General features: G+C 37.2%; 1 protein-coding gene across 1 annotated transcript; it reads right to left on the bottom strand.

The window, feature by feature from the left end:
* Nucleotides 1-1,031: 1,031 nt before the first annotated feature.
* LOC100303507 (fructose-bisphosphate aldolase) lies at nt 1,032-8,215 on the bottom strand. Its single transcript, NM_001184799.1, is given in 7 exon segments — nt 1,032-1,737; nt 2,420-2,619; nt 2,842-3,100; nt 3,331-3,546; nt 3,935-4,146; nt 5,024-5,163; nt 8,157-8,215. Coding segments are annotated over 6 exon segments (1,098 nt in total). The 5' UTR covers nt 5,142-5,163; nt 8,157-8,215; the 3' UTR covers nt 1,032-1,644.
* Nucleotides 8,216-26,815: the final 18,600 nt, after the last annotated feature.

The raw sequence follows: 26,815 nt of genomic DNA, 5'->3' as shown, positions 1-26,815 counted from the left end.
ATTTGTACCTATGTGCAAGTACAGGAATGCAACTTGAAGTGTGTCATTGCGCATATTTGAAAAATGAGTTGTTGGCCATTAGTTTATTGTAGCCTTTTTGTTGACAGATGTGTGTTATTACCATATTACACTATAGAGATTGATTAGAGATGATTGTTGGCACCATCAAATATACAAGCAGCCTCTAAACAATACACATTTCAAATACCATCACCAAATAAATCTGAGAGGTCCTTGTGTATGTATAATATCAAAGCAATCTGCCTTGGGAATTGATATGAAATGGACACGCCTGAGAGGTCTCTCAAGGTACAGGGAAATCAGGCTGGTAGTTTTCAAGAAGTCGAAAAAGTAATAAATGGATGTTGACTGTAGATTACTGTTACTGGTTGTACGAAGGCCCATACAACTTTAACATTTATGTCCTATGACAGTCACCAGCCCGTATTCTGTGCATCTGTCAAGGCACTAGAACAGCATTTGTTGAAAAATAAAATGCATCAGCCATTTTGAATTGGCTGATGGGGTGAAAATGATATGTAATAAGATCTTGTGTTCAAAGCATGTGAATAAAACTTGTTAACACTAGTAAGTTCTATTCCAAGAAATGCAAGATAAAATTGTAACCATCTTTAATTGGATCATGAAACTGAGATTGATCACAGTACGTCTGAATTATGGCACTGGAACAAAACATGGTGAAACAAAATGGCTGCCATTCTACACCAGATCTAAACTTATGAACCATACATGTACGTATGTTTACAGGACTCGTGTGAAGTTTGAATGTGATCCACCCAGACTTGAAATGTGTGAACAGACTCAAAATTAAATTTCCCATTTACCTCACTACATCCCAAAGGGGACTAAAAACAAATCAAAACATTTAGTGTAGGTAAATTCCTGAAATGGAAAATTGGTCAAGAAGCACGAGTAGCGTTTAAAGTACTTTGCTTCATTTTCTGCCATACATGTTTGTTCGAATCACCATTATTTTTTCTTTCAAATGAGAAAACGTTCACAAATACAAGACAGGAGAACAAATAAAATGTATTTTATTTATCTTTGGTCTACTCATCACAAACAATCCATGCTCAATACAAGTGCATTGTACAAAGTTAATGGTTACAATTATGGTTATTTATCACCATGAACAAGTTGATGCATCACTTTACATAAATGATAGATTGTCCCCTCAAGAAGTCTACACATCAGTTTCACATGGTAATGTAACATGGATATTATGCTGATGAAGCCAAACAGTATGAGCACTACGACATGAAGGCGACAAATCATATAAACTGGGGAAAGCTTATTGCAGAGACTATAAAAAAAAGTGTATTCCTTGGTTTCACCACCCACTATAGCTCATCTCACATTGAAAATGCAGTATGTACACAAGTTACATTCATCCCTCCCCAATTGTGATGACATCAAAATATAATTAAAATTATAACACAAGCAAACATAAGTAATACTCCTCAACTGCACTACAACGCCATCAGTATATGCCCTTATGAATCTAACAGTGCAGTTATTTTCATGAAATACTGATTAAATTAAATACAATGATTTATCTACACAAGTCATCAAAAACAATGATAAAAGCTACAATCTGTCTGAATTTTCTTCATGTCATGCATGTTAATAAGCATGGTTAGCCACATACAACGATTCCCCGGCACTGGCACCAGATACACCACCTTCATATTTGCCCAGAGCAGCAGCACCATTTCCCTGTTTAAAAAAAATACAACATATGAAACGCATTAATAATCCAAATTTATAATTGTGTGTCAGAAATTACAAATCATTCTTAGACACATGAATGTTCTATTAAATAAGTGTCGACACCATGTATGAAACAAACCCAAACCATGTGTACATGTGCTTGTAATTCAGCAGAGATTACTTGCACACAACACTGCACACACAGCCACCCCCACCCCCCATATTTATCTGGAGGAAAAATACCTTAGCTGATGGCAATGACTACAAGGATCTCATTGAGAACATAAGCCACACTATTAAAAAAGTATTCTATTCTAACATCTTATGATCTATACCCATATTTGGAAAAGAATGGAACACTATTATAGAAAGGCAGAAAACAAGTTGCATGGTTCTCAACGAAGTCCCTGTGTCCAAGGTGAATTCAGATTTTCAAATGTTACTACACATGTATGCAACGCATCATGAAAGGAAACTGACTAAATCAATATTTTTAAAAATGTTTTAACATTAGGTTTCGCATCAAAATACACAACATTTCCATGCCATCGAGGGAAATACCGAGATATAAAGAAACACTCAATATACAAATCACTGTAAAAATGCCAATTTTTCTATGATAAATATAATAATGAAAAACACGTAGAAAAAGACGATTTTCAATTCAGCTTGAACCTTCTTAACTCACCTTGGCTCTTTTGAGAAGCTCTTCTTGAGCAGCCTTGATGTTTTCTTTCTTTCCTTGCCAAGCCTTCAACACACTAGCTTGCAGAGCCCGGCCATATGAGAAGGAGAGAGACCATGGCTTCTTGCCTTGCCATTTGTTGATGGCATCCAGGTTGACAGTAGCTTCTTCCTCAGACTGGCCACCAGACAAGAAAGTGACGCCTAAAAAAAAAACAACCAAAGAATAGGGTATTATAGCTATTCATAATAGTTACTTAAAACAGCTATTATCAAATATTCTCTACTATGAGGTATGTACACGAGTACTTCAAAAGTGTATCAGAGCCAGAACACTGATGTCTGCATGTTGATCTGCGTGTATGTTCTGAGGGCACACAAACCAAAACTGAAACAAAGGTATGAATGCGGGTAATGAACACTTGCCTGGAACAGCTGCTGGAACAGTTCTGGAGAGAGCTGTCACAGTAGCATATGCAATATCCTGGGCTGTGTACTTGGTTGTGCAGCTGTGACCGGCTGTGACCATATTTGGTTTCAATAACGTGCCTTCCAAGAACACGTGGTGATCAGCCAAAGCTTTGTAGACAAATGCAAGTACTCTCTCTGTTTCATACTGGCATCTACGTAAATCATGCTCACCATCAGGTAAGATCTCAGGCTCCACAATGGGAACCAGGCCATTCTGTATTAGTAAGGAATAACATCAAATATAAGCACTACATGTATATACTAAAAGAACAAGATATAAGCACACGATAAAAGCTGCAGTTTTAAATACAATAATTACTGAACTTTAAGGCTCAAAGTCTGAGTACAAACTCCTAGTTTCACTCCCAAAAATATTGGTACCAGACTGTTGTGCAAAAACTAGTTGTACAGCAATTTCTACAGTGCAAGTTTAAATGCACCTACCTGTTGGCAAATAGTTGCATAACGAGCAAGTACATTAGCATTTTCAATAACTGCTAGATGTGAAGGAGTATGTTCAGTAATCTTGAGTACACAGCGCCACTTGGCAAACTGGGCTCCATCTTTTTTATACTGTGCACAGCGTTCTGCAAGCCCATCCAATCCTTGAGTTGTACATTCATTGTTGGTGCCTCCAAGAGGTACTACACCCTTGTCAACCTGAGAGTATAAAATAGTGTGTCATGGTGTTGGACAAAGTTGATTCTATGCAAAATAGAGTAGTTGACTGGGACACCAATAAGGCAATGTTTGCAATTTCCCATTGTTCCGAACGCAACCAAGAATTCAGTTAAGCTTTCAGCTGGCTTAAAATTGTATAGCATGCTTTTAAAATCATTGTATCTAAACCATGTAATCTGCCTAAAGAAGTCTTAAATTAGTAACAGATGAACAGACGTGGAAATAACTGATGCCAAATATATTTACATTAAAATGTTTATGAAAAGGCAAAACCAAATGGCATATATAAGTATTATATAATCTTTAAACAACTGTAGCAAATAGTTGTGGATAACTGTTGAGGCAAGATTAATATATGTGTACTCGCCTTGATACCAGGAATGATTCCTTTGCTTTTGAGTAAATCAGTGAAGAGTACACCTTCATCGTTCTTCTGATAGAAAGTCTCATGGAATAGAATGACACCACTGATGTTGTTGCTTACTTCATTGCCGGCAGAGAATAAAAGTTGACGATACTGACGACGATTCTCTTCAATATTCTCACAGTTGATGTTGGAAAAACGTTTTCCCATAGTACCTATAGACAATATGAAAGAAGTGCATCAAGTTCTTCATACACCTTATTTGTGCAACATCACTAAATTCATCATTCAAAAAATCATAATATCTAAATAGGCAATACCAAACTCTGCTGCTCAGAGGGACCACTAATCACCAGTGTATTTTTAGCAAGGTAATTCCTTCTCGTCTTACATTTATTTATTAACATTTATGCTTTCCAGTCAACAATAGACATCCTGTGAAATACCATATTATTTTATTGATATGCAAAATTACAAAATGCCTGATTTGCAGATTTTAAACTGGTGTGTGCAATGACAAGAAGCAAAATCTTTTTTTGGTCTATAGGAGAGCAAGTTAAAAATGTTGCATGTAACAGATTCAATCTGGTCAGTAAATAAAAAATGAAATGTATTATAAATTCAATATTCATTATTATTACCATTAACATTACTATTATCAATAACATTTATATGTTTTCTTAGGCACACAAGCCCTGTTGCCTATGACAATGTACACAATAAATTATATAAATTCATTGCAAAATGTTCAATCATCAGTTAATCTGCATTTATTTGTTTGTCTTTGACTTGGGAAGAACATCCACATTATTAAATTAACAATTTTTGTTTTGTACTTATAAACTTTTATTGGAGCTTGCACTGAAATTAACATCTTGCATACCTGGTTTGTACATTACAAATTGTATTTAATCTGCATATTGTGAAGCAGGCTGGGAAACATTTTTCAAAAAATTTCCCTATTACAGGTAATTTTGTAAAATGGGGCATTAACATGCGCCAAACTAATGGTTTGCAGCTTCATAATTACTTGCTTCTATTATCAACTAATCATTTATAAAAAAAGATGTATTTATCAAACTTGCACCTTACCTGTACTCTCATCAGCAGCAAGAATGCCTTTACCAGGCGCTACAATAGCTTTAGCAATATCTGCCAGCTCCTTCTGCTGCTCCTTTGTCAAATAGGCTGGTGGATCGTACAGTGGCATGATGACTGATGATGACTAGTGACTAAACAAGAATAAACTAGAGTTAATCAACTGGTATTCATTCCTATACACTAAGATTTATGACAATAATGCAGACCATGATAGATGACAATGTCATACGCCTACAAGCACAGGAGTTTTATTCAGTTCAAGAGTAGGCAGCTAGATTTGGTAAATAGGAGGCCAAAATACAGCACTTTTCTATATATTGAGCCTTGGAAATAAAAAGTAGCCAGTTCAACAAGCTCAGTAGATAGCTTATACGATTGGTAGCCACCCAGCAAGCATAATACTCCAATGGAAATGATGTTTACTACCTTGTCACCATTTAAAAGAAAGAACTAGCCTTCTTTAATAACAGATTTTTCACAAGCACAATAGTTTGTGTAAAACTAACACCAACATTGACAAGCACTAAGTATCCTTCAAGGAGATTTGTAGTTATGGGGAGTATTTGACAAGACAGGATGATCTAATGAACACATGTGTGACATTTAAAAACACACTATTTGACCTTTGCATGCAGACAAGCTCCACCTACATACATTTTTGTACCTACATGTGACTTTTACTAGTCATCCAGAGTGTTCTCTGCAATGTATAGTTCGACTGAGGACACTGACTCCGATTCAAACATAGCTAGTCTGGCATAATCAAAATTAGAAACTCTTGTCCTTGTTCAATTTGGACCACATTTCTTTGCATAATAGTTTTTGCAATCTTGTACATAATGAAGAATCAACTTTTGCCTCCCCACCTAAAGTGTGAAAAGTGATCACTGTGCAGTTTCAAAGGTATCAAAGGTACCAAAATATACATTCACTTATTAACTGACCTTTATAATAAAACAAACCACATGGAGATATTTCCAATTGACAATCCAGTCAACTTTATCAGTTCAGTACAAATATAACCTTTGGAATTGCTAATAGTAACTTGTCCTCATTTAACCTGAACTTTTTGACCCCTGATATAATGAGATGATTGTTCGATATATTCAAGCAGGGACTGTGACAGCAATTATTTGTGGAGTTCCATTGAAAAAATTAATGAACTGAAATTATATCCTCCATCTCTTTATGACAAGAATCAAACTATTATTCAGAATCTGTCAAGCATAAATAGGGATGAATGTACACCTTGTATTGATCTTATGAACTCAAAATCAGTTCAGTAAAATGGTAAAACAACTTTGCATACAGTAATTGCTATAATGATTGAAGCCTGGCTATTTCAATAACATTACACACATTATTAAACAAAACATAAAACCATAATGACTTCACACCTTATTTTAAAATTTGAGCAAGAGCATGCAAATCAGTTTCCTGAATAAATGTTTAGTATACTAAATTAAATTAAATACCCTACTAAAAAGCAGTTTTCCCAACAATTCAGGGTTCTCCCCAGGGCATTATAGAGTAGAGTTTTCAAACTTAGATTTTTTAAACACAATAGAACCAATTTAGAATAACAATGAATACAATACAAGTCATTAACATATTATATTGTATTGTATTGTTATGCAAATTAGCTGATAATGTATGCAATTTGACTTTAGAACACTAATATCAAAATATAAAACATCCAATGGTAAACAAAAAATTACTATGATCCTTCTGCACTGTAAGCTACTACATTCAATAACCTTAATTTAGGTCAACTGCATAAATTATGTACAGTCACCAGCTGTGGACAATCCCCCTAACACACCCCTTAAGGTCAACCAATTGGAATGCTGCATCGGTTACCAAGCATCAGCAAATAAGGTGATGTGGCAGACCTTGGGGCATTCAACAACAGAATTAATGTCACGGGATTTGTGCACATAAAAGAAAAGCACTATTCTAAAGCCAAAATTAGGGGTATAAAATCAAAAGCACCATTTGAAATTAATAAATTTTGGAATAACATACTTTACCAGTTGACAGTCACTTCTAGTTAAAAGAAAATTTAACAGAAAATGTACTTGCTAGAATAAATTCACAATTGAAAACAAAATGTCATAAACATGAATAATGGTGTTCCATGAATGCTTTGAGTAAAATGCTGGAGAATTAGATTCTCTGTTAAGCACAATATTCGATGTTTTTTCTATTAAGCAAGTGTGTATGGAATTTCAATTGAACTGTAACAAAAGAATTACAAGGGTACATTGGAATTCAATAATAGGCATTGGGAAAACTTCCAAGTAATAAATTACTGGTGAAAGCAAAAACAGCTCTTTATACAAGCAAAGATTTGGTCACATTTATCAATTGTTACTAAAGCTTACTCCCACACAAACAGTAACTAAATCAACATGATTAGCCCTTTTAATTTTAACCGATTTGACTTACAATAATGGGGATGAATAAACCCACGAGTGAAGGACAAGAAATTGTCGCACAGAACAGTTGTAATTTATATGTGACAGTTACATCATTTATCTGCTGTGCTGCAGAGCGTGGTTTCAATTTCACATTTTCCATAAAAGGTCAAATCCAAAGATTCGAATTATGAAAACATGATTTTAACTGCAGTCTCAGTAATTAAACACCCTAAAAACCTAAGAGCGATATAAACTATAATTGACATAACTTACAGAAACTATTGTGAATTGAATGTGCCTGTCGTTTGCAAAGATTTTTACCCTTTTATACCCTATAATGGTATACGTGACGCGACGTTACACCAGCTGAAATAAAAGCAGGAATCCACGTACGACATGATAAAGTCGTCAATATCGCGAGTGTTCTGCTAAAATTTGCCAAATAAAATGCATTACTTTTTTATATTTTGACTCAAGAAGCAGACTACGTGACAGTTGTGAATGTTCTTTGACCTTTAAAGCTTCGTCTTTTCTGATTCGTGTCTGGGTCGACCACGATCATCGACCTCACGCAATTTAAAAACCTCCGTAATTCATAAATATACGAATATAACGTCCAACCGTAAGTGCAAGTTAAAAGTATGTATTACATGCGATGCATACGCATTATTCAGTCCAGCTTTGTCCATTTAAAGGTAACTTACCGACAATAAAACAAGAGAGTGACTTCAGAACGTTCGCACAGCGGAGCCCAAGACTGCAGAGGACAAATAATTGTGGGTGACGTCACATGTGAGCCTCGATGTCACCCTCTACCACAGTCCTTTGCGCGAAACACGCAATGTGTATTCGGCTGAAATACAATAAAGTGTGCTGAAAGAATTAGTTAACATTAGTAGTTTGTAAAAGAATTAGTTAACATTAGTAGTTTGTGAAAGGATTAGTTAACATTAGTAGTTTGTAAAAGAATTAGTTAACATTAGTAGTTTGTGAAAGAATTAGTTAACATTAGTAGTTTGTGAAAGGATTAGTTAACATTAGTAGTTTGTAAAAGAATTAGTTAACATTAGTAGTTTGTGAAAGAATTAGTTAACATTAGTAGTTGTAAAAGAATTAGTTAACATTAGTAGTTTGTGAAAGGATTAGTTAACATTAGTAGTTTGTAAAAGAATTAGTTAACATTAATTGTTTGTAAAAGAATTAGTTAACATTAGTAGTTTGTGAAAGGATTAGTTAACATTAGTAGTTTGTAAAAGAATTAGTTAACATTAGTAGTTTGTGAAAGGATTAGTTAACATTAGTAGTTTGTAAAAGAATTAGTTAACATTAGTAGTTTGTGAAAGGATTAGTTAACATTAGTAGTTTGTGAAAGGATTAGTTAACATTAGTAGTTTGTGAAAGAATTAGTTAACATTAGTAGTTTGTGAAATGATTAGTTAACATTAGTAGTTTGTACAAGAATTAGTTAACATTAGTAGTTTGTGAAAGAATTAGTTAACATTAGTAGTTTGTGAAAGGATTAGTTAACATTAGTAGTTTGTGAAAGGATTAGTTAACATTAGTAGTTTGTGAAAGAATTAGTTAACATTAGTAGTTTGTGAAAGGATTAGTTAACATTAGTAGTTTGTGAAAGGATTAGTTAACATTAGTAGTTTGTAAAAGAATTAGTTGACATTAGTAGTATGTAAAAGAATTAGTTAACATAAGTAGTTTGTGAAAGGATTAGTTAACATTAGTAGTTTGTAAAAGAATTAGTTAACATTAGTAGTTTGTGAAAGAATTAGTTAACATTAGTAGTTTGTGAAAGGATTAGTTAACATTAGTAGTTTGTAAAAGAATTAGTTAACATTAGTAGTTTGTGAAAGATTAGTTAACATTAGTAGTTTGTGAAAGGATTAGTTAACATTAGTAGTTTGTGAAAGAATTGGTTAACATTAGTAGTTTGTGAAAGGATTAGTTAACATTAGTAGTTTGTACAAGAATTAGTTAACATTAGTAGTTTGTAAAAGAATTAGTTAACATTAGTAGTTTGTGAAAGGATTAGTTAACATTAGTAGTTTGTAAAAGAATTAGTTAACATTAGTAGTTTGTGAAAGAATTAGTTAACATTAGTAGTTTGTGAAAGGATTAGTTAACATTAGTAGTTTGTAAAAGAATTAGTTAACATTAGTAGTTTGTGAAAGATTAGTTAACATTAGTAGTTTGTGAAAGGATTAGTTAACATTAGTAGTTTGTGAAAGAATTGGTTAACATTAGTAGTTTGTGAAAGGATTAGTTAACATTAGTAGTTTGTACAAGAATTAGTTAACATTAGTAGTTTGTAAAAGAATTAGTTAACATTAGTAGTTTGTGAAAGGATTAGTTAACATTAGTAGTTTGTAAAAGAATTAGTCAACATTAATTGTTTGTAAAAGAATTAGTTAACATTAGTAGTTTGTGAAAGGATTAGTTAACATTAGTAGTTTGTAAAAGGATTAGTTAACATTAGTAGTTTGTGAAAGAATTAGTTAACATTAGTAGTTTGTGAAAGGATTAGTTAACAATAGTAGTTTGTGAAAGGATTAGTTAACATTAGTAGTTTGTAAAAGAATTAGTTAACATAAGTAGTTTGTGAAAGGATTAGTTAACATTAGTAGTTTGTAAAAGAATTAGTTAACATAAGTAGTTTGTGAAAGGATTAGTTAACATTAGTAGTTTGTAAAAGAATTAGTTAACATTAATTGTTTGTAAAAGAATTAGTTAACATTAATTGTTTGTAAAAGAATTAGTTAACATTAGTAGTTTGTGAAAGAATTAGTTAACGTTAGTAGTTTGTGAAAGGATTAGTTAACATTAGTAGTTTGTAAAAGGATTAGTTAACATTAGTAGTTTGTAAAAGAATTAGTTAACATTAATTGTTTGTGAAAGGATTATTTAACATTAGTAGTTTGTAAAAGAATTAGTTAATATTAGTAGTTTGTGAAAGGATTAGTTAACATTAGTAGTTTGTGAAAGAATTAGTTAATTTCCCTACAATGTTTGTATTCATCACAAAGACTCACCCCTTCACTCTGTCTGTCTGTCTGTATGTCTGTCTGCCCGGCTGCCTGAGCTGTAAAACCATCGGTATGATCTTCCGAGGTCATATTTTTGAGATTTACCAAGCTCTCATTCTATCTACCAACATATATTATAAATGAAAATCGTTTATTAGAAAACCATGTAACTTTAAAACCTGTCATATGAAATAGAGGTCGATTGCATATTATCATGAAGCACTGGCATCTCAGTCATGCTACTAGGAATGGAATGAGTATATATCCTGCTGACTAGTCACCAATTATAGCTGTAATATAGGTCACACTTTGTAATCATTTGTTCATGTCATCAAGCGAATTTTTTAAAAGTTTAAGGTAGCGGGACTATTATTTGCATACTTGTTTTCATCTTCTAATTGTGACTAAATGACTACAAATAGACCCAGGAAAGTATATATTTTTAGAATTGCCAGACTTCAAGCTTTTCACAAGTGTATTTTGCATGCCCGTATCTGCATTCTACAACGCATTACTCAATCAAAGGTGAAAAATTACTTTTTCTGTAAACAAAATAATTACGCATTTATACTGGCAATAAGAAGTATTTTTTTTTAACTTTTCCTAGTTGTTCAATAGTCTGGTAAATTGAATGTGTCTGGTCAGTTTTATTCAAGCAACGCGTTTTAAAAAAATAGTCTGCTGAATTTCAATTACTGTTTTAGTCGCATTGCCCCCAACTCAAACCACAACTCGTTGGTAAATAATCGATGAAATAGTTTGTCTGGACACATTCAAGTTCCTCTCACTGCCACCTTAAAGCTGTGAAAATTTGGTGTTAATCCGACGATAATAAGCATACGTTATTATTTTGTTAAAGACCTTGTATTTTTAAAAACATAAACTCCTAGAAAACGTCCATGAAGTAACAGCAAAGATTTTCAAGCTTGTTTATCGGCACAATCAATTTGTTTTCCCATCAAGGTCTGTTTTAACATGTGTAGGGACATCCAAATGTGTAAGGCTATTGGAAACCAAAAAAATAAAGGAATGGGATAGCTATAATTGGATAAATTCGGCATATGAAAACACCAAAATCAATGATTTTTTTCAGTGGCTGTGTGACCTTGTGTCTGACACATTCATATGCAAATGACTAATCTGTGAAACAAATAGGGGCGGAGACAAACCACTCAAATGTTTGGAAACACTAATTGTGTGTCAGATAGAAATGTTAGGATGTGTTATCAGTAGCTTTGTCTTGAGTTTATCTTTGAAACTTATAGGCACACAGATTAAACCTGTGTTGTTGATTTTGGAAAACACTACTGAGGCTGCCTTGCTTCCCTTCAGAAAATCTACATTTTAACCAACTTACATGACATTCTATGTTATGTTGACTTTACCACATGAAAGTTTATAGTGCATTTCATCAATTAATAAATAAATGTGAAAATCGTAATTTTCAACACAAATAATAGTCTCGCTACCTTAATTTAATTAGTAGTCTGTTTTTTCACTGACTTTGAATTCCGTAATGTTTCCCTCAAAATGTTTTTTCTCTATAATTAGTTTATTTTAGACCAGACCCAGCAATGTTGGGGATGAATTTCGTGAAAGGTGACAAGCTTTGGCACCCAAAGGCTATTGAATTGCGATCGCCGCTAAAACACCACGACTAACAACAGGAAAGTAAATAAACTATATAATTACCAGACGGCATGCCCACTTGACGGAGAGTCTGAACCGTCTGGCGTTGTGTATCAAGCTAAATTTACTCGAATAGACAACGATACCAGCCAAAAAAACATCGAACTTACCGGAAACGGAAGATATAAAAATAAAAAGCCTCAATTTTATATCTAATCAGGCTTTCAGTAATGCAAAAAACAAAAACAAAAAAAAAACAACAACTGAGAATGCATGTTTGGGCACTCAAGATAATATAATTTTAACATAAAATAATACGTAAAATTCGTGCTCACGGCTACCCACATAATTAGGTCTTGCATATATAGAAATGTTTGCTTTGCTTTCTCTCTCTCTTTAAATAGTGGAAAAGCATATCACCAAAATGTATATATGGATTGACAGTTGATTACCGTTTCCTTCCCGATCAATAAGCTCTGAACAATATCATGATTTTGTCACAGCTTTTCTCAAGGGTAAACGTAACCGAGTTAGTCAGTCTGACCATGAAATATTGGGCTCTATTTCTGTTAGAGTTACACCCTGCACGTTATTTGTGACGTCACATACTCGAATTGCGCATGTCTACACTCTATTTCAAACTGTCAAACTGCAGTGCGTTATGGCGTAACTAAGAGCATATTTGCATACAGTGGTAAGGCACATTTGCCGTAATCATAGGTTCCATACATTCACAATACGATCTGATTCAAGATGGCCGAATGGTGGCCATTTTTGTGCTAAAAAAATATTAAAATCAGGCATTTATGGATGGGTTTTGTTCAAACTTGGTACATACATTGGACATTATGTATTGTAACATTGATGCACGTCATTTTATTTTTCAGATTCAATTTAAAATGGCCAACTGGTGGCCATTTTGTTTTAATGGATGCACTTTAGTGCCATATCTCTGCCATGCTTTGACTGATTATGTTCAAATTGTATATATTCATTAAACATCATAAACATAGATATATTGGTTTGATTATCTGATTCAAAATGGCCAAATGGCAGCCATTTTTGTGCTAAACAATCATCAAAAATCAAGTATTTCTGGCATTCCAGAACTGGATCTTGGTGTTTATGGATGGATTTTGTTCAAACTTGGATACATTAGAGATTATGAATTCCTGATGCATGTCATTTTATTTTTCAGATCGGATTCATAATAGCTTTTGTTTAAATGAATGCGCTTCTAATGATGTCAACCATTTTAATGTTGAAAAATCATAATAATCAAGCATCATCTTTTGATAACAAACGGGGACTGTGCCATGCGTGGCTTGTTTATTGAATAATTGAATGTTATGCTAATATGGAAACATAGGTTTTCAGTTTAACACAGTATATTTATAATTTATTCTCATTGTTGTATGCTGGTGACATTGTTATCTTTGCCGAATCGATAGTAAGCTTACAGAGGTTAATATATACTTTTGGATTATTCTTTCGAAAATAGAGCATGTTTTTATAAAGGGAGGACACAGGGCCGGTTTGGAAAATGATCATTATAAATATCTCGGTCTTGTTCTATCCTCTAGAAATTTTTGGTCAAAAACTGTCGCAACTCCGACAGAACAAGCACACAAATCACTTTTGGTCCTGGTAATTGCAGGTAATTTCACATTTCAAGTTGTCGGTGTTTGATTGGATAATAACAATAATTGAGAGCAAAACACAGCAAAATTCTGAGTGTGATTCGAGTTATCGTGATTGTTATAATTACGATATTATATTAGAAAAATGTGGTCGAAAATATTGACAGCACACTTATTACACAAATCAAATTGGAAGATAAGTTCACAGAAGTGTGAAGTCAACACCAATCACAAAACAGTTCAGAAATATTTAGACAGCGTAATTAAAGACAATTGCCAACGTGCTGCGCAATCATTTCCTGTTTGGCCGACGCATCGGTTTTCGCGTCACGTCCTTGCAACCTCTTACATATCATAAACTACATGGCCTCTACAAAACGTTATCCAGATTCTCAAAACATTCCATTTGAAACACTTACCCGACGTTTCTCACTCTTTGAAAGCCGACACGGTGAACATGGGCTGGTCCGGAATCTAGTTCTTTAAAAAGTACTGTGCCAGGCACTTCTCTTTAAATCCAAGCTGTTCTTTTATAAATGAGGACCGATGCTCGGCATAAGAATCAGCGGTATGACGGTATAAGGAGAATGCCCATCTCAACCTATTCTTATTGATTTTACGGCTTTCGTATACTGATGTCACACCATCGGTTCGTCTGGAAACGCATAAATTCTCACACTATTACTATACGCCTTGCTAAGCCCGCCAAAAAATACGTTTCAAAAAACGGTGACCGAAATATATACATGTGTATCGTTAACTGTTTCGTTTAATGATGCAGTATTATAAAAGTACAGCGCAAGCGTATGGCTTTCTCTCATATTTTGTCGTTTGGTGTCGCCCATTTACTATGGCTGGAGTCGGAAACAGTCACGAGTCGACTGTTTCAGGATAGGTGTGCGTGGCTACAACACAAGAAATATCTCAAATTTACTCGGACACAAATAATCATTTTCAACCGAAAATCTATAACTGTCTATTTCAGCGGAACAAAAATCCAAAATGGGGAAATGTGTAGGCGGGCATTTCACAGGCACCTTAAGTCTTACTTAAAATATAAAAGGTATAATATGAACCCACATGCATGCCCGACTCAAATATAGTCTCAGACTGATGAATTTATAGGAAACCACAACTTATCTTGCCACCAAAATATGTGACTGGCTGTTATGGTAAACTCCACACAGGGTGTTGTCCACTGACAGCAACGACGATACTATCAGGGGGAAAATCTCTTTCCTCGGGGTTCTCCACACTTGCCAGGGGGGAATCTCGTCTCGTCTCTCTATCTCGTCCCCTTGAGGTACGGGATCGGGAAAGTCACTTATACTTTACAGTCAAATAAGGCACACACAACGAAATACGTTTCAACTCTCGTCTTAGTCGATCTTTTGGAGCACTCCATAAGACACAGCGCCCTGGGGAAAAGTCCCCAAGACTCTCACAAGGCTGAACCAAGACTCGCCCAAAACTGGACTGCCTCAAGGCTCGCCCCTGGACTGGATTCTCGACTGCCCAGGACTGCACTCTCTCTCTACTGCGTCTATCGTGGAGTACTCTTCAAGACCAACTCAAACTCTCTTTATTCATTTTCAAAACTCTAACCAATTACAAAACAGTAAAAAGACTCTAGGGCGTAACCTTCAATCATAAAGCCAATCAAACTAAGTACTGAATACGTCATATCTTTTGATTAATCGTTCACTACATTAATAACTATGGAATACCAACTGTCAGAATCGCGACGGATATCTCGTAATTAGTTCCAAATCACTGAGCCAAGTTCCGTCCAAAACTTCAAATAGGCCTTCACGATGACAGACATAACACAGCAATTCGCTAATAATCAGTTAATTAAGTCGACCAACAGATACGCGAAAACAAATTCATGACACATCCCTTCACCCAAACTGAGATATGCCTCTCGGCATTGCACGTTCACAAATCAAAGATACCGTCAGCCACTCATCGTCATACGGGTTAAATACAATACTAATAATAAAAGGTATAAATCAAAAAGAGTAAAACACACTAATTAAGTACAATGATTATAAAGTCTAAATACAATGGTTATAAAGTCACAAATATCAACGGTTATAAATCAAAAACAAGGGAAAGGCTACCAATCGACTCACTTTTCTCAAAACGGTTCGCTGAGGTAACCCGTCGCTTCACTTTCTCCGTTACTAAGGTTACAAACTCTATATCAAAAGGTCAAAAAAACTAAGGCGTGGCGGTGTAACCATGCGATCAGCCAATCGCTGCAGTCGACAGCATGATCACGTGATTACCAGGGATGCGTCTCTGGTTAAAGCATTGCAAAGCGGTAACTAATAAACAATGAATAAAAAGCTATTAATCAAACTCCTGTCATATACGCTTATAAACTTCAACTGAACTCAAAAGTCGTTAATCTAAACAAAAGTCATACGGCGTGGTAACGGAATGCAAAGACAATGTCGCTTTCATAACACATTACTCCTCTGGCAAAAAAGACGGGAAAAGGCTAAAACGATAGAAACTACTGAGTCACATATAAACCTGTCAATCATGAACAAAAGCTTGCGTTATCAAACAATACATATATAAGCGCACCAAACTCTCATCTCAAAAAGACATTAAAAACGTTACAAAGGTGCTATCAACTCAAAAAGCGTCAGAAGTATTCCGGAAACAACACATAAACAAAAACAACTCTTAAAACGTCGATATCTCTGTACTCGACAAATCTCAAAACTCTTAAAAAACTCTTTGGGGCATTCCTTTCCCCATCATAATCCGTACTCATAAACTCATTAAAACTCCATTAAACTTAACAAAACTCAAAACACTGTGTTGCAAATACTTGTCCACTGAGGCGCGCTTAAATCGTTATAAAGGACCTCGCACGTCACCAAATATCAGTTCAAAACAAAGATCTGGGCGCTTACATAACATACAATTCGACATCACAAAAAAAAAACGGTAAGAAAAAACGATAGGAAAAAGCAAGCAATACATTACATTACTGAGCAATAGGGTTAGGGTTGTGGAAAAGAGTTCAACGTCCTTGAGTTACACAGTGTTAGTTACAGTGTCCAACGAGCGGTTCTCCAAGCAAATAGCTAAAGTCAAAGTCTATAAGCGTCTCTTCTCTTGTCGCGTTATTCCAGGTCGTTCTTTGTCATCTTCTTGTCTTTAATGTCGCTCAATTCTTAATTATACAGTCCTATACGATACTGGTCCTTCCGAAGGGGTTCTGAAATCTTCATCTCTTCAGCGTAGTACATCGGTGTCGTTCGGGTAAAGCCGTTAGTCGTCAAGCGCAGTTTCTGAGTCGTCTCTGCCATCAAGCCAGTTAGTTCGGTTCGCAAGAAAGACACATCTTCGCCATTTCACTTCTCTTCACAGGATGTCAATGTGCGTAAAACGCAATGCCCAGGGTTCTCACACCACGTGTGATAGGTAATTTCTTTTCCTCGGGGTCTCCACACGTGTCAGGGGGGATCTCGTCTCGTCTCTCTATCTCGTCCCCTTGAGGTACGGGATCGGGAAAGTCACTTATACTTTACAGTCAAATAAGGCACACACAACGAAATACGTTTCAACTCTCGTCTTAGTCGATCTTTTGGAGCACTCTATAAGACACAGCGCCCTGGGGAAAAGTCCCCAAGACTCTCACAAGGCTGAACCAAGACTCGCCCAAGACTGGACTGCCTCAAGGCTCGCCCCTGGACTGGACTCTCGACTGCCCAGGACTGCACTCTCTCTCTACTGCGTCTATCGTGGAGTACTCTTCAAGACCAACTCAAACTCTCTTTATTCATTTTCAAAACTCTAACCAATTACAAAACAGTAAAAAGACTCTAGGGCGTAACCTTCAATCATAAAGCCAATCAAACTAAGTACTGAATACGTCATATCTTTTGATTAATCGTTCACTACATTAACAACTATGGAATACCAACTGTCAGAATTGCGACGGATATCTCGTAATTAGTTCCAAATCACTGAGCCAAGTTCCGTCCAAAACTTCAAATAGGCCTACACGATGACAGACATAACACAGCAATTCACTAATAATCAGTTAATTAAGTTGACCAACAGATACGCGAAAACAAATTCATGACAATACATAGGAATGTTTCAGCGATTATTTGAAAACTAAACCATGAACAGTTTATAAATTGGAGTAATTAAAGTTGTCTTGTAATTTATATATTATTGTAATGCAATTCCGGATACCGGAATTCTGCGTTTTAGGGTTTGCCGTTTGATTTATTGATAAAACCGATTTTGCTGAGATTTGGGGCTATCAATACTTTGAAGCAATAGAAAAGGCACAGCGTAAGTGGTGCAGAAAATTGCTGGGTCTAGCTCTGGGTGCCACATGCAAAAGTTATTGGAGAATGTTGTGTCTATACATATTTCAAGTATAAAGTGTTGTATAAACTTTTTGGTGAATATACTTGACCTTTCACCGCAATAGATTACCTCATCAGGCCTACCACATGCATTTCGGCTTAGACAAGTCGGACATAAGTTATATTCTTATGATTTTTGTTATGTGTTATGTTAGAACAAAACGTGGTAGACAAAACTATATTTATAATCCCGTGCTTCTAATAAACCAAAGCTATGCAAATATAGAAGTCTTACAGCTATGATGAAATTGTTTGCACGTATCTGTTAGCTGATTACTAGCGAATGGCTGTGTTATGCCTATCATCGTTTAGGCCCATGTGAGGTTCTGGACGGAACTCGACTCAACGATTTAGGACTAATTACGATATAACCGTCGCTATTCGGACTACTATTTCTGACAGTTGGTATTCGCAATTACTAATATAGTGAACGATTAATCAAAAGATATGACGTGTTCAGTACTTAGTGTGATTGGCTGTATGATTGAAGGTTACGCCTTAAAGTCTTTTAACTGCTTTGTAATTGGTTAGAGTTTTGAAAGTGATTAAAGTTGTTTTAGTTGGTCTTGGCGAGTACACGAGGAGAGACGCAGTCTAGGAGAGTCTAAGGCAGTCTAAGGGCAGTCTTGGGACAGAGTCTTGAGTCAGCCTTGCGATAGTCTTGGAGACTTTTCCCCAGGGCGCTGTGTCTTATAGAGTACTCAACTGACCGACTAAGACGAGAGTTGAAACGTATTTCGTTATGTGTGTCTATTTGACTGTAAAGTTTAAGTGACTTTCCCGATCCTGTACCTCAAGGGGACACGATAGAGAGACGAGACGAGATTCCCCCCTGACACTGTGGAGGACCCCAGAGGAGAAGATTTTCCCCCTGATACAGCGCATATATTTATTGTTAAATATATTTATTATTAAACGCAATTCCTAGATTTTGTGAAGTGTGTAATCTAGTAGCCGTAGAAGATGCATTTCATTTCTTTCTTGTGTGTCCTGTCTATCAATTGCTAGGTCACAATTCAATACATCAATTCATAGTACATATCAATTAGTATTACGCTCCACAAACACTCATATGTTACGTGACACTACATATATTACTGCCATATGGTTGATGAAATAAATGAGGAAGATTGTTAGTAAGTAGTAACGATATAATGGCGTGTAACTGTAATGTTGTATCACATTTCACTTATACCAGAAATAGCACATGACACAAAGCTGGGAGAAGGTACATTATATGTTTATATCGGCATTGACACATCGCCGCTTATACAAGCCAGATAATGTCGCGTATGATGCGCCATCCGCAGTGCTCCAAACCAAACAGTGAGGTCTGATGCCGTTTTGTCGGCAAGAGGGCCATTCACGCCTACATGTCAGGCTATGCTTATACCAGTGGTGACACATTCCTACTTATACCAGACATGACACAAAGCTGGTTATACCAGTGGTGACACATTCCTACTTATACCAGACATGACACAAAGCTGGTTATACCAGTGGTGACATATTCCTACTTATACCAGACATGACACAAAGCTGGTTATACCAGTGCTGACATATTCCTACTTATACCAGACATGACACAAAGCTGGTTATACCAGTGGTGACACATTCCTACTTATACCAGACATGACACAAAGCTGGTTATACCAGTGGTGACACATTCCTCCTTATTCCAGACATGACACAAAGCTGGTTATACCAGTGGTGACATATTCCTACTTATTCCAGACATGACACAAAGCTGGTTATACCAGTGGTGACATATTCCTACTTATACCAGACATGACACAAAGCTGGTTATACCAGTGGTGACATATTCCTACTTATACCAGACATGACACAAAGCTGGTTATACCAGTGGTGACATATTCCTACTTATACCAGACATGACACAAAGCTGGTTATACCAGTGGTGACACATTCCTCCTTATTCCAGACATGACACAAAGCTGGTTATACCAGTGGTGACATATTCCTCCTTATTCCAGACATGACACAAAGCTGGTTATACCAGTGGTGACACATTCCTACTTATACCAGACATGACACAAAGCTGGTTATACCAGTGGTGACACATTCCTCCTTATTCCAGACATGACACAAAGCTGGTTATACCAGTGGTGACATATTCCTCCTTATTCCAGACATGACACAAAGCTGGTTATACCAGTGGTGACATATTCCTCCTTATTCCAGACATGACACAAAGCTGGTTATACCAGTGGTGACACATTCCTCCTTATTCCAGACATGACACAAAGCTGGTTATACCAGTGGTGACATATTCCTCCTTATTCCAGACATGACACAAAGCTGGTTATACCAGTGGTGACACATTCCTACTTATACCAGACATGACACAAAGCTGGTTATACCAGTGGTGACATATTCCTCCTTATACCAGACATGACACAAAGCTGGTTATACCAGTGGTGACACATTCCTACTTATACCAGACATGACACAAAGCTGGTTATACCAGTGGTGACATATTCCTACTTATATCAGAGATGACACAACGCTGGTTATACCAGTGGTGACACATTCCTACTTATACCAGAGTTGACACAAAGCTGGTTATACCAGTGGTGACACATTCCTACTTATACCAGAGATGACACAAAGCTGGTTATACCAGTGGTGACACATTCCTACTTATACCAGAGATGACACAAAGCTGGTTATACCAGTGGTGACACATTCCTCCTTATACCAGACATGACACAAAGCTGGTTATACCAGTGGTGACACATTCCTACTTATACCAGAGTTGACACAAAGCTGGTTATACCAGTGGTGACATATTCCTACTTATTCCAGACATGACACAAAGCTGGTTATACCAGTGGTGACACATTCCTCCTTATACCAGACATGACACAAAGCTGGTTATACCAGTGGTGACACATTCCTACTTATACCAGAGTTGACACAAAGCTGGTTATACCAGTGGTGACATATTCCTACTTATACCAGACATGACACAAAGCTGGTTATACCAGTGGTGACACATTCCTACTTATACCAGAGTTGACACAAAGCTGGTTATACCAGTGGTGACATATTCCTACTTATACCAGACATGACACAAAGCTGGTTATACCAGTGGTGACACATTCCTACTTATTCCAGACATGACACAAAGCTGGTTATACCAGTGGTGACATATTCCTACTTATACCAGACATGACACAAAGCTGGTTATACCAGTGGTGACATATTCCTACTTATACCAGACATGACACAAAGCTGGTTATACCAGTGGTGACATATTCCTACTTATACCAGACATGACACAAAGCTGGTTATACCAGTGGTGACACATTCCTACTTATACCAGACATGACACAAAGCTGGTTATACCAGTGGTGACACATTCCTCCCTATTCCAGACATGACACAAAGCTGGTTATACCAGTGGTGACATATTCCTCCTTATTCCAGACATGACACAAAGCTGGTTATACCAGTGGTGACATATTCCTCCTTATTCCAGACATGACACAAAGCTGGTTATACCAGTGGTGACACATTCCTCCTTATTCCAGACATGACACAAAGCTGGTTATACCAGTGGTGACATATTCCTCCTTATTCCAGACATGACACAAAGCTGGTTATACCAGTGGTGACACATTCCTACTTATACCAGACATGACACAAAGCTGGTTATACCAGTGGTGACATATTCCTCCTTATACCAGACATGACACAAAGCTGGTTATACCAGTGGTGACACATTCCTACTTATACCAGACATGACACAAAGCTGGTTATACCAGTGGTGACATATTCCTACTTATATCAGAGATGACACAAAGCTGGTTATACCAGTGGTGAGACATTCCTACTTATACCAGAGTTGACACAAAGCTGGTTATACCAGTGGTGACACATTCCTACTTATACCAGAGATGACACAAAGCTGGTTATACCAGTGGTGACACATTCCTACTTATACCAGAGATGACACAAAGCTGGTTATACCAGTGGTGACACATTCCTCCTTATACCAGACATGACACAAAGCTGGTTATACCAGTGGTGACACATTCCTACTTATACCAGAGTTGACACAAAGCTGGTTATACCAGTGGTGACATATTCCTACTTATTCCAGACATGACACAAAGCTGGTTATACCAGTGGTGACACATTCCTCCTTATACCAGACATGACACAAAGCTGGTTATACCAGTGGTGACACATTCCTACTTATACCAGAGTTGACACAAAGCTGGTTTTACCAGTGGTGACATATTCCTACTTATACCAGACATGACACAAAGCTGGTTATACCAGTGGTGACACATTCCTACTTATACCAGAGTTGACACAAAGCTGGTTATACCAGTGGTGACATATTCCTACTTATACCAGACATGACACAAAGCTGGTTATACCAGTGGTGACACATTCCTCCTTATACCAGACATGACACAAAGCTGGTTATACCAGTGGTGACACATTCCTACTTATACCAGACATGACACAAAGCTGGTTATACCAGTGGTGACATATTCCTACTTATACCAGACATGACACAAAGCTGGTTATACCAGTGGTGACATATTCCTACTTATACCAGACATGACACAAAGCTGGTTATACCAGTGGTGACATATTCCTACTTATACCAGACATGACACAAAGCTGGTTATACCAGTGGTGACACATTCCTCCTTATTCCAGACATGACACAAAGCTGGTTATACCAGTGGTGACATATTCCTCCTTATACCAGACATGACACAAAGCTGGTTATACCAGTGGTGACATATTCCTCCTTATACCAGACATGACACAAAGCTGGTTATACCAGTGGTGACATATTCCTACTTATTCCAGACATGACACAAAGCTGGTTATACCAGTGGTGACATATTCCTCCTTATACCAGACATGACACAAAGCTGGTTATACCAGTGGTGACATATTCCTACTTATTCCAGACATGACACAAAGCTGGTTATACCAGTGGTGACATATTCCTCCTTATACCAGACATGACACAAAGCTGGTTATACCAGTGGTGACATATTCCTCCTTATACCAGACATGACACAAAGCTGGTTATACCAGTGGTGACATATTCCTACTTATTCCAGACATGACACAAAGCTGGTTATACCAGTGGTGACATATTCCTCCTTATACCAGACATGACACAAAGCTGGTTATACCAGTGGTGACATATTCCTCCTTATACCAGACATGACACAAAGCTGGTTATACCAGTGGTGACATATTCCTCCTTATACCAGACATGACACAAAGCTGGTTATACCAGTGGTGACACATTCCTCCTTATACCAGACATGACACAAAGCTGGTTATACCAGTGGTGACACATTCCTACTTATACCAGAGTTGACACAAAGCTGGTTATACCAGTGGTGACATATTCCTACTTATACCAGACATGACACAAAGCTGGTTATACCAGTGGTGACACATTCCTACCTATACCAGAGTTGACACAAAGCTGGTTTTACCAGTGGTGACATATTCCTACTTATACCAGACATGACACAAAGCTGGTTATACCAGTGGTGACACATTCCTACTTATTCCAGACATGACACAAAGCTGGTTATACCAGTGGTGACATATTCCTACTTATACCAGACATGACACAAAGCTGGTTATACCAGTGGTGACATATTCCTACTTATACCAGACATGACACAAAGCTGGTTATACCAGTGGTGACATATTCCTACTTATACCAGACATGACACAAAGCTGGTTATACCAGTGGTGACACATTCCTACTTATACCAGACATGACACAAAGCTGGTTATACCAGTGGTGACACATTCCTCCCTATTCCAGACATGACACAAAGCTGGTTATACCAGTGGTGACATATTCCTCCTTATTCCAGACATGACACAAAGCTGGTTATACCAGTGGTGACATATTCCTCCTTATTCCAGACATGACACAAAGCTGGTTATACCAGTGGTGACACATTCCTCCTTATTCCAGACATGACACAAAGCTGGTTATACCAGTGGTGACATATTCCTCCTTATTCCAGACATGACACAAAGCTGGTTATACCAGTGGTGACACATTCCTACTTATACCAGACATGACACAAAGCTGGTTATACCAGTGGTGACATATTCCTCCTTATACCAGACATGACACAAAGCTGGTTATACCAGTGGTGACACATTCCTACTTATACCAGACATGACACAAAGCTGGTTATACCAGTGGTGACATATTCCTACTTATATCAGAGATGACACAAAGCTGGTTATACCAGTGGTGAGACATTCCTACTTATACCAGAGTTGACACAAAGCTGGTTATACCAGTGGTGACACATTCCTACTTATACCAGAGATGACACAAAGCTGGTTATACCAGTGGTGACACATTCCTACTTATACCAGAGATGACACAAAGCTGGTTATACCAGTGGTGACACATTCCTCCTTATACCAGACATGACACAAAGCTGGTTATACCAGTGGTGACACATTCCTACTTATACCAGAGTTGACACAAAGCTGGTTATACCAGTGGTGACATATTCCTACTTATTCCAGACATGACACAAAGCTGGTTATACCAGTGGTGACACATTCCTCCTTATACCAGACATGACACAAAGCTGGTTATACCAGTGGTGACACATTCCTACTTATACCAGAGTTGACACAAAGCTGGTTTTACCAGTGGTGACATATTCCTACTTATACCAGACATGACACAAAGCTGGTTATACCAGTGGTGACACATTCCTACTTATACCAGAGTTGACACAAAGCTGGTTATACCAGTGGTGACATATTCCTACTTATACCAGACATGACACAAAGCTGGTTATACCAGTGGTGACACATTCCTCCTTATACCAGACATGACACAAAGCTGGTTATACCAGTGGTGACACATTCCTACTTATACCAGACATGACACAAAGCTGGTTATACCAGTGGTGACATATTCCTACTTATACCAGACATGACACAAAGCTGGTTATACCAGTGGTGACATATTCCTACTTATACCAGACATGACACAAAGCTGGTTATACCAGTGGTGACATATTCCTACTTATACCAGACATGACACAAAGCTGGTTATACCAGTGGTGACACATTCCTCCTTATTCCAGACATGACACAAAGCTGGTTATACCAGTGGTGACATATTCCTCCTTATACCAGACATGACACAAAGCTGGTTATACCAGTGGTGACATATTCCTCCTTATACCAGACATGACACAAAGCTGGTTATACCAGTGGTGACATATTCCTACTTATTCCAGACATGACACAAAGCTGGTTATACCAGTGGTGACATATTCCTCCTTATACCAGACATGACACAAAGCTGGTTATACCAGTGGTGACATATTCCTACTTATTCCAGACATGACACAAAGCTGGTTATACCAGTGGTGACATATTCCTCCTTATACCAGACATGACACAAAGCTGGTTATACCAGTGGTGACATATTCCTCCTTATACCAGACATGACACAAAGCTGGTTATACCAGTGGTGACATATTCCTACTTATTCCAGACATGACACAAAGCTGGTTATACCAGTGGTGACATATTCCTCCTTATACCAGACATGACACAAAGCTGGTTATACCAGTGGTGACATATTCCTCCTTATACCAGACATGACACAAAGCTGGTTATACCAGTGGTGACATATTCCTCCTTATACCAGACATGACACAAAGCTGGTTATACCAGTGGTGACACATTCCTCCTTATACCAGACATGACACAAAGCTGGTTATACCAGTGGTGACACATTCCTCCTTATACCAGACATGACACAAAGCTGGTTATACCAGTGGTGACACATTCCTCCTTATACCAGACATGACACAAAGCTGGTTATACCAGTGGTGACATATTCCTACTTATACCAGACATGACACAAAGCTGGTTATACCAGTGGTGACACATTCCTCCTTATACCAGACATGACACAAAGCTGGTTATACCAGTGGTGACACATTCCTCCTTATACCAGACATGACACAAAGCTGGTTATACCAGTGGTGACACATTCCTACTTATTCCAGACATGACACAAAGCTGGTTATACCAGTGGTGACATATTCCTACTTATTCCAGACATGACACAAAGCTGGTTATACCAGTGGTGACATATTCCTACTTATTCCAGACATGACACAAAGCTGCTTATACCAGTGGTGACACATTCCTCCTTATACCAGACATGACACAAAGCTGGTTATACCAGTGGTGACACATTCCTCCTTATACCAGACATGACACAAAGCTGGTTATACCAGTGGTGACACATTCCTACTTATACCAGACATGACACAAAGCTGGTTATACCAGTGGTGACATATTCCTACTTATACCAGACATGACACAAAGCTGGTTATACCAGTGGTGACATATTCCTACTTATACCAGACATGACACAAAGCTGGTTATACCAGTGGTGACATATTCCTACTTATACCAGACATGACACAAAGCTGGTTATACCAGTGGTGACACATTCCTCCTTATTCCAGACATGACACAAAGCTGGTTATACCAGTGGTGACATATTCCTCCTTATACCAGACATGACACAAAGCTGGTTATACCAGTGGTGACATATTCCTCCTTATACCAGACATGA

Source organism: Saccoglossus kowalevskii, chromosome 16, assembly GCF_978046115.1.
Source record: "Saccoglossus kowalevskii chromosome 16, keSacKowa6.1, whole genome shotgun sequence".
In the NCBI taxonomy this organism is placed as follows: domain Eukaryota; kingdom Metazoa; phylum Hemichordata; class Enteropneusta; family Harrimaniidae; genus Saccoglossus; species Saccoglossus kowalevskii.
The sequence above is the reverse complement of the archived record's forward strand: the minus strand, read 5'-3'. Positions and strand labels throughout refer to the sequence as shown.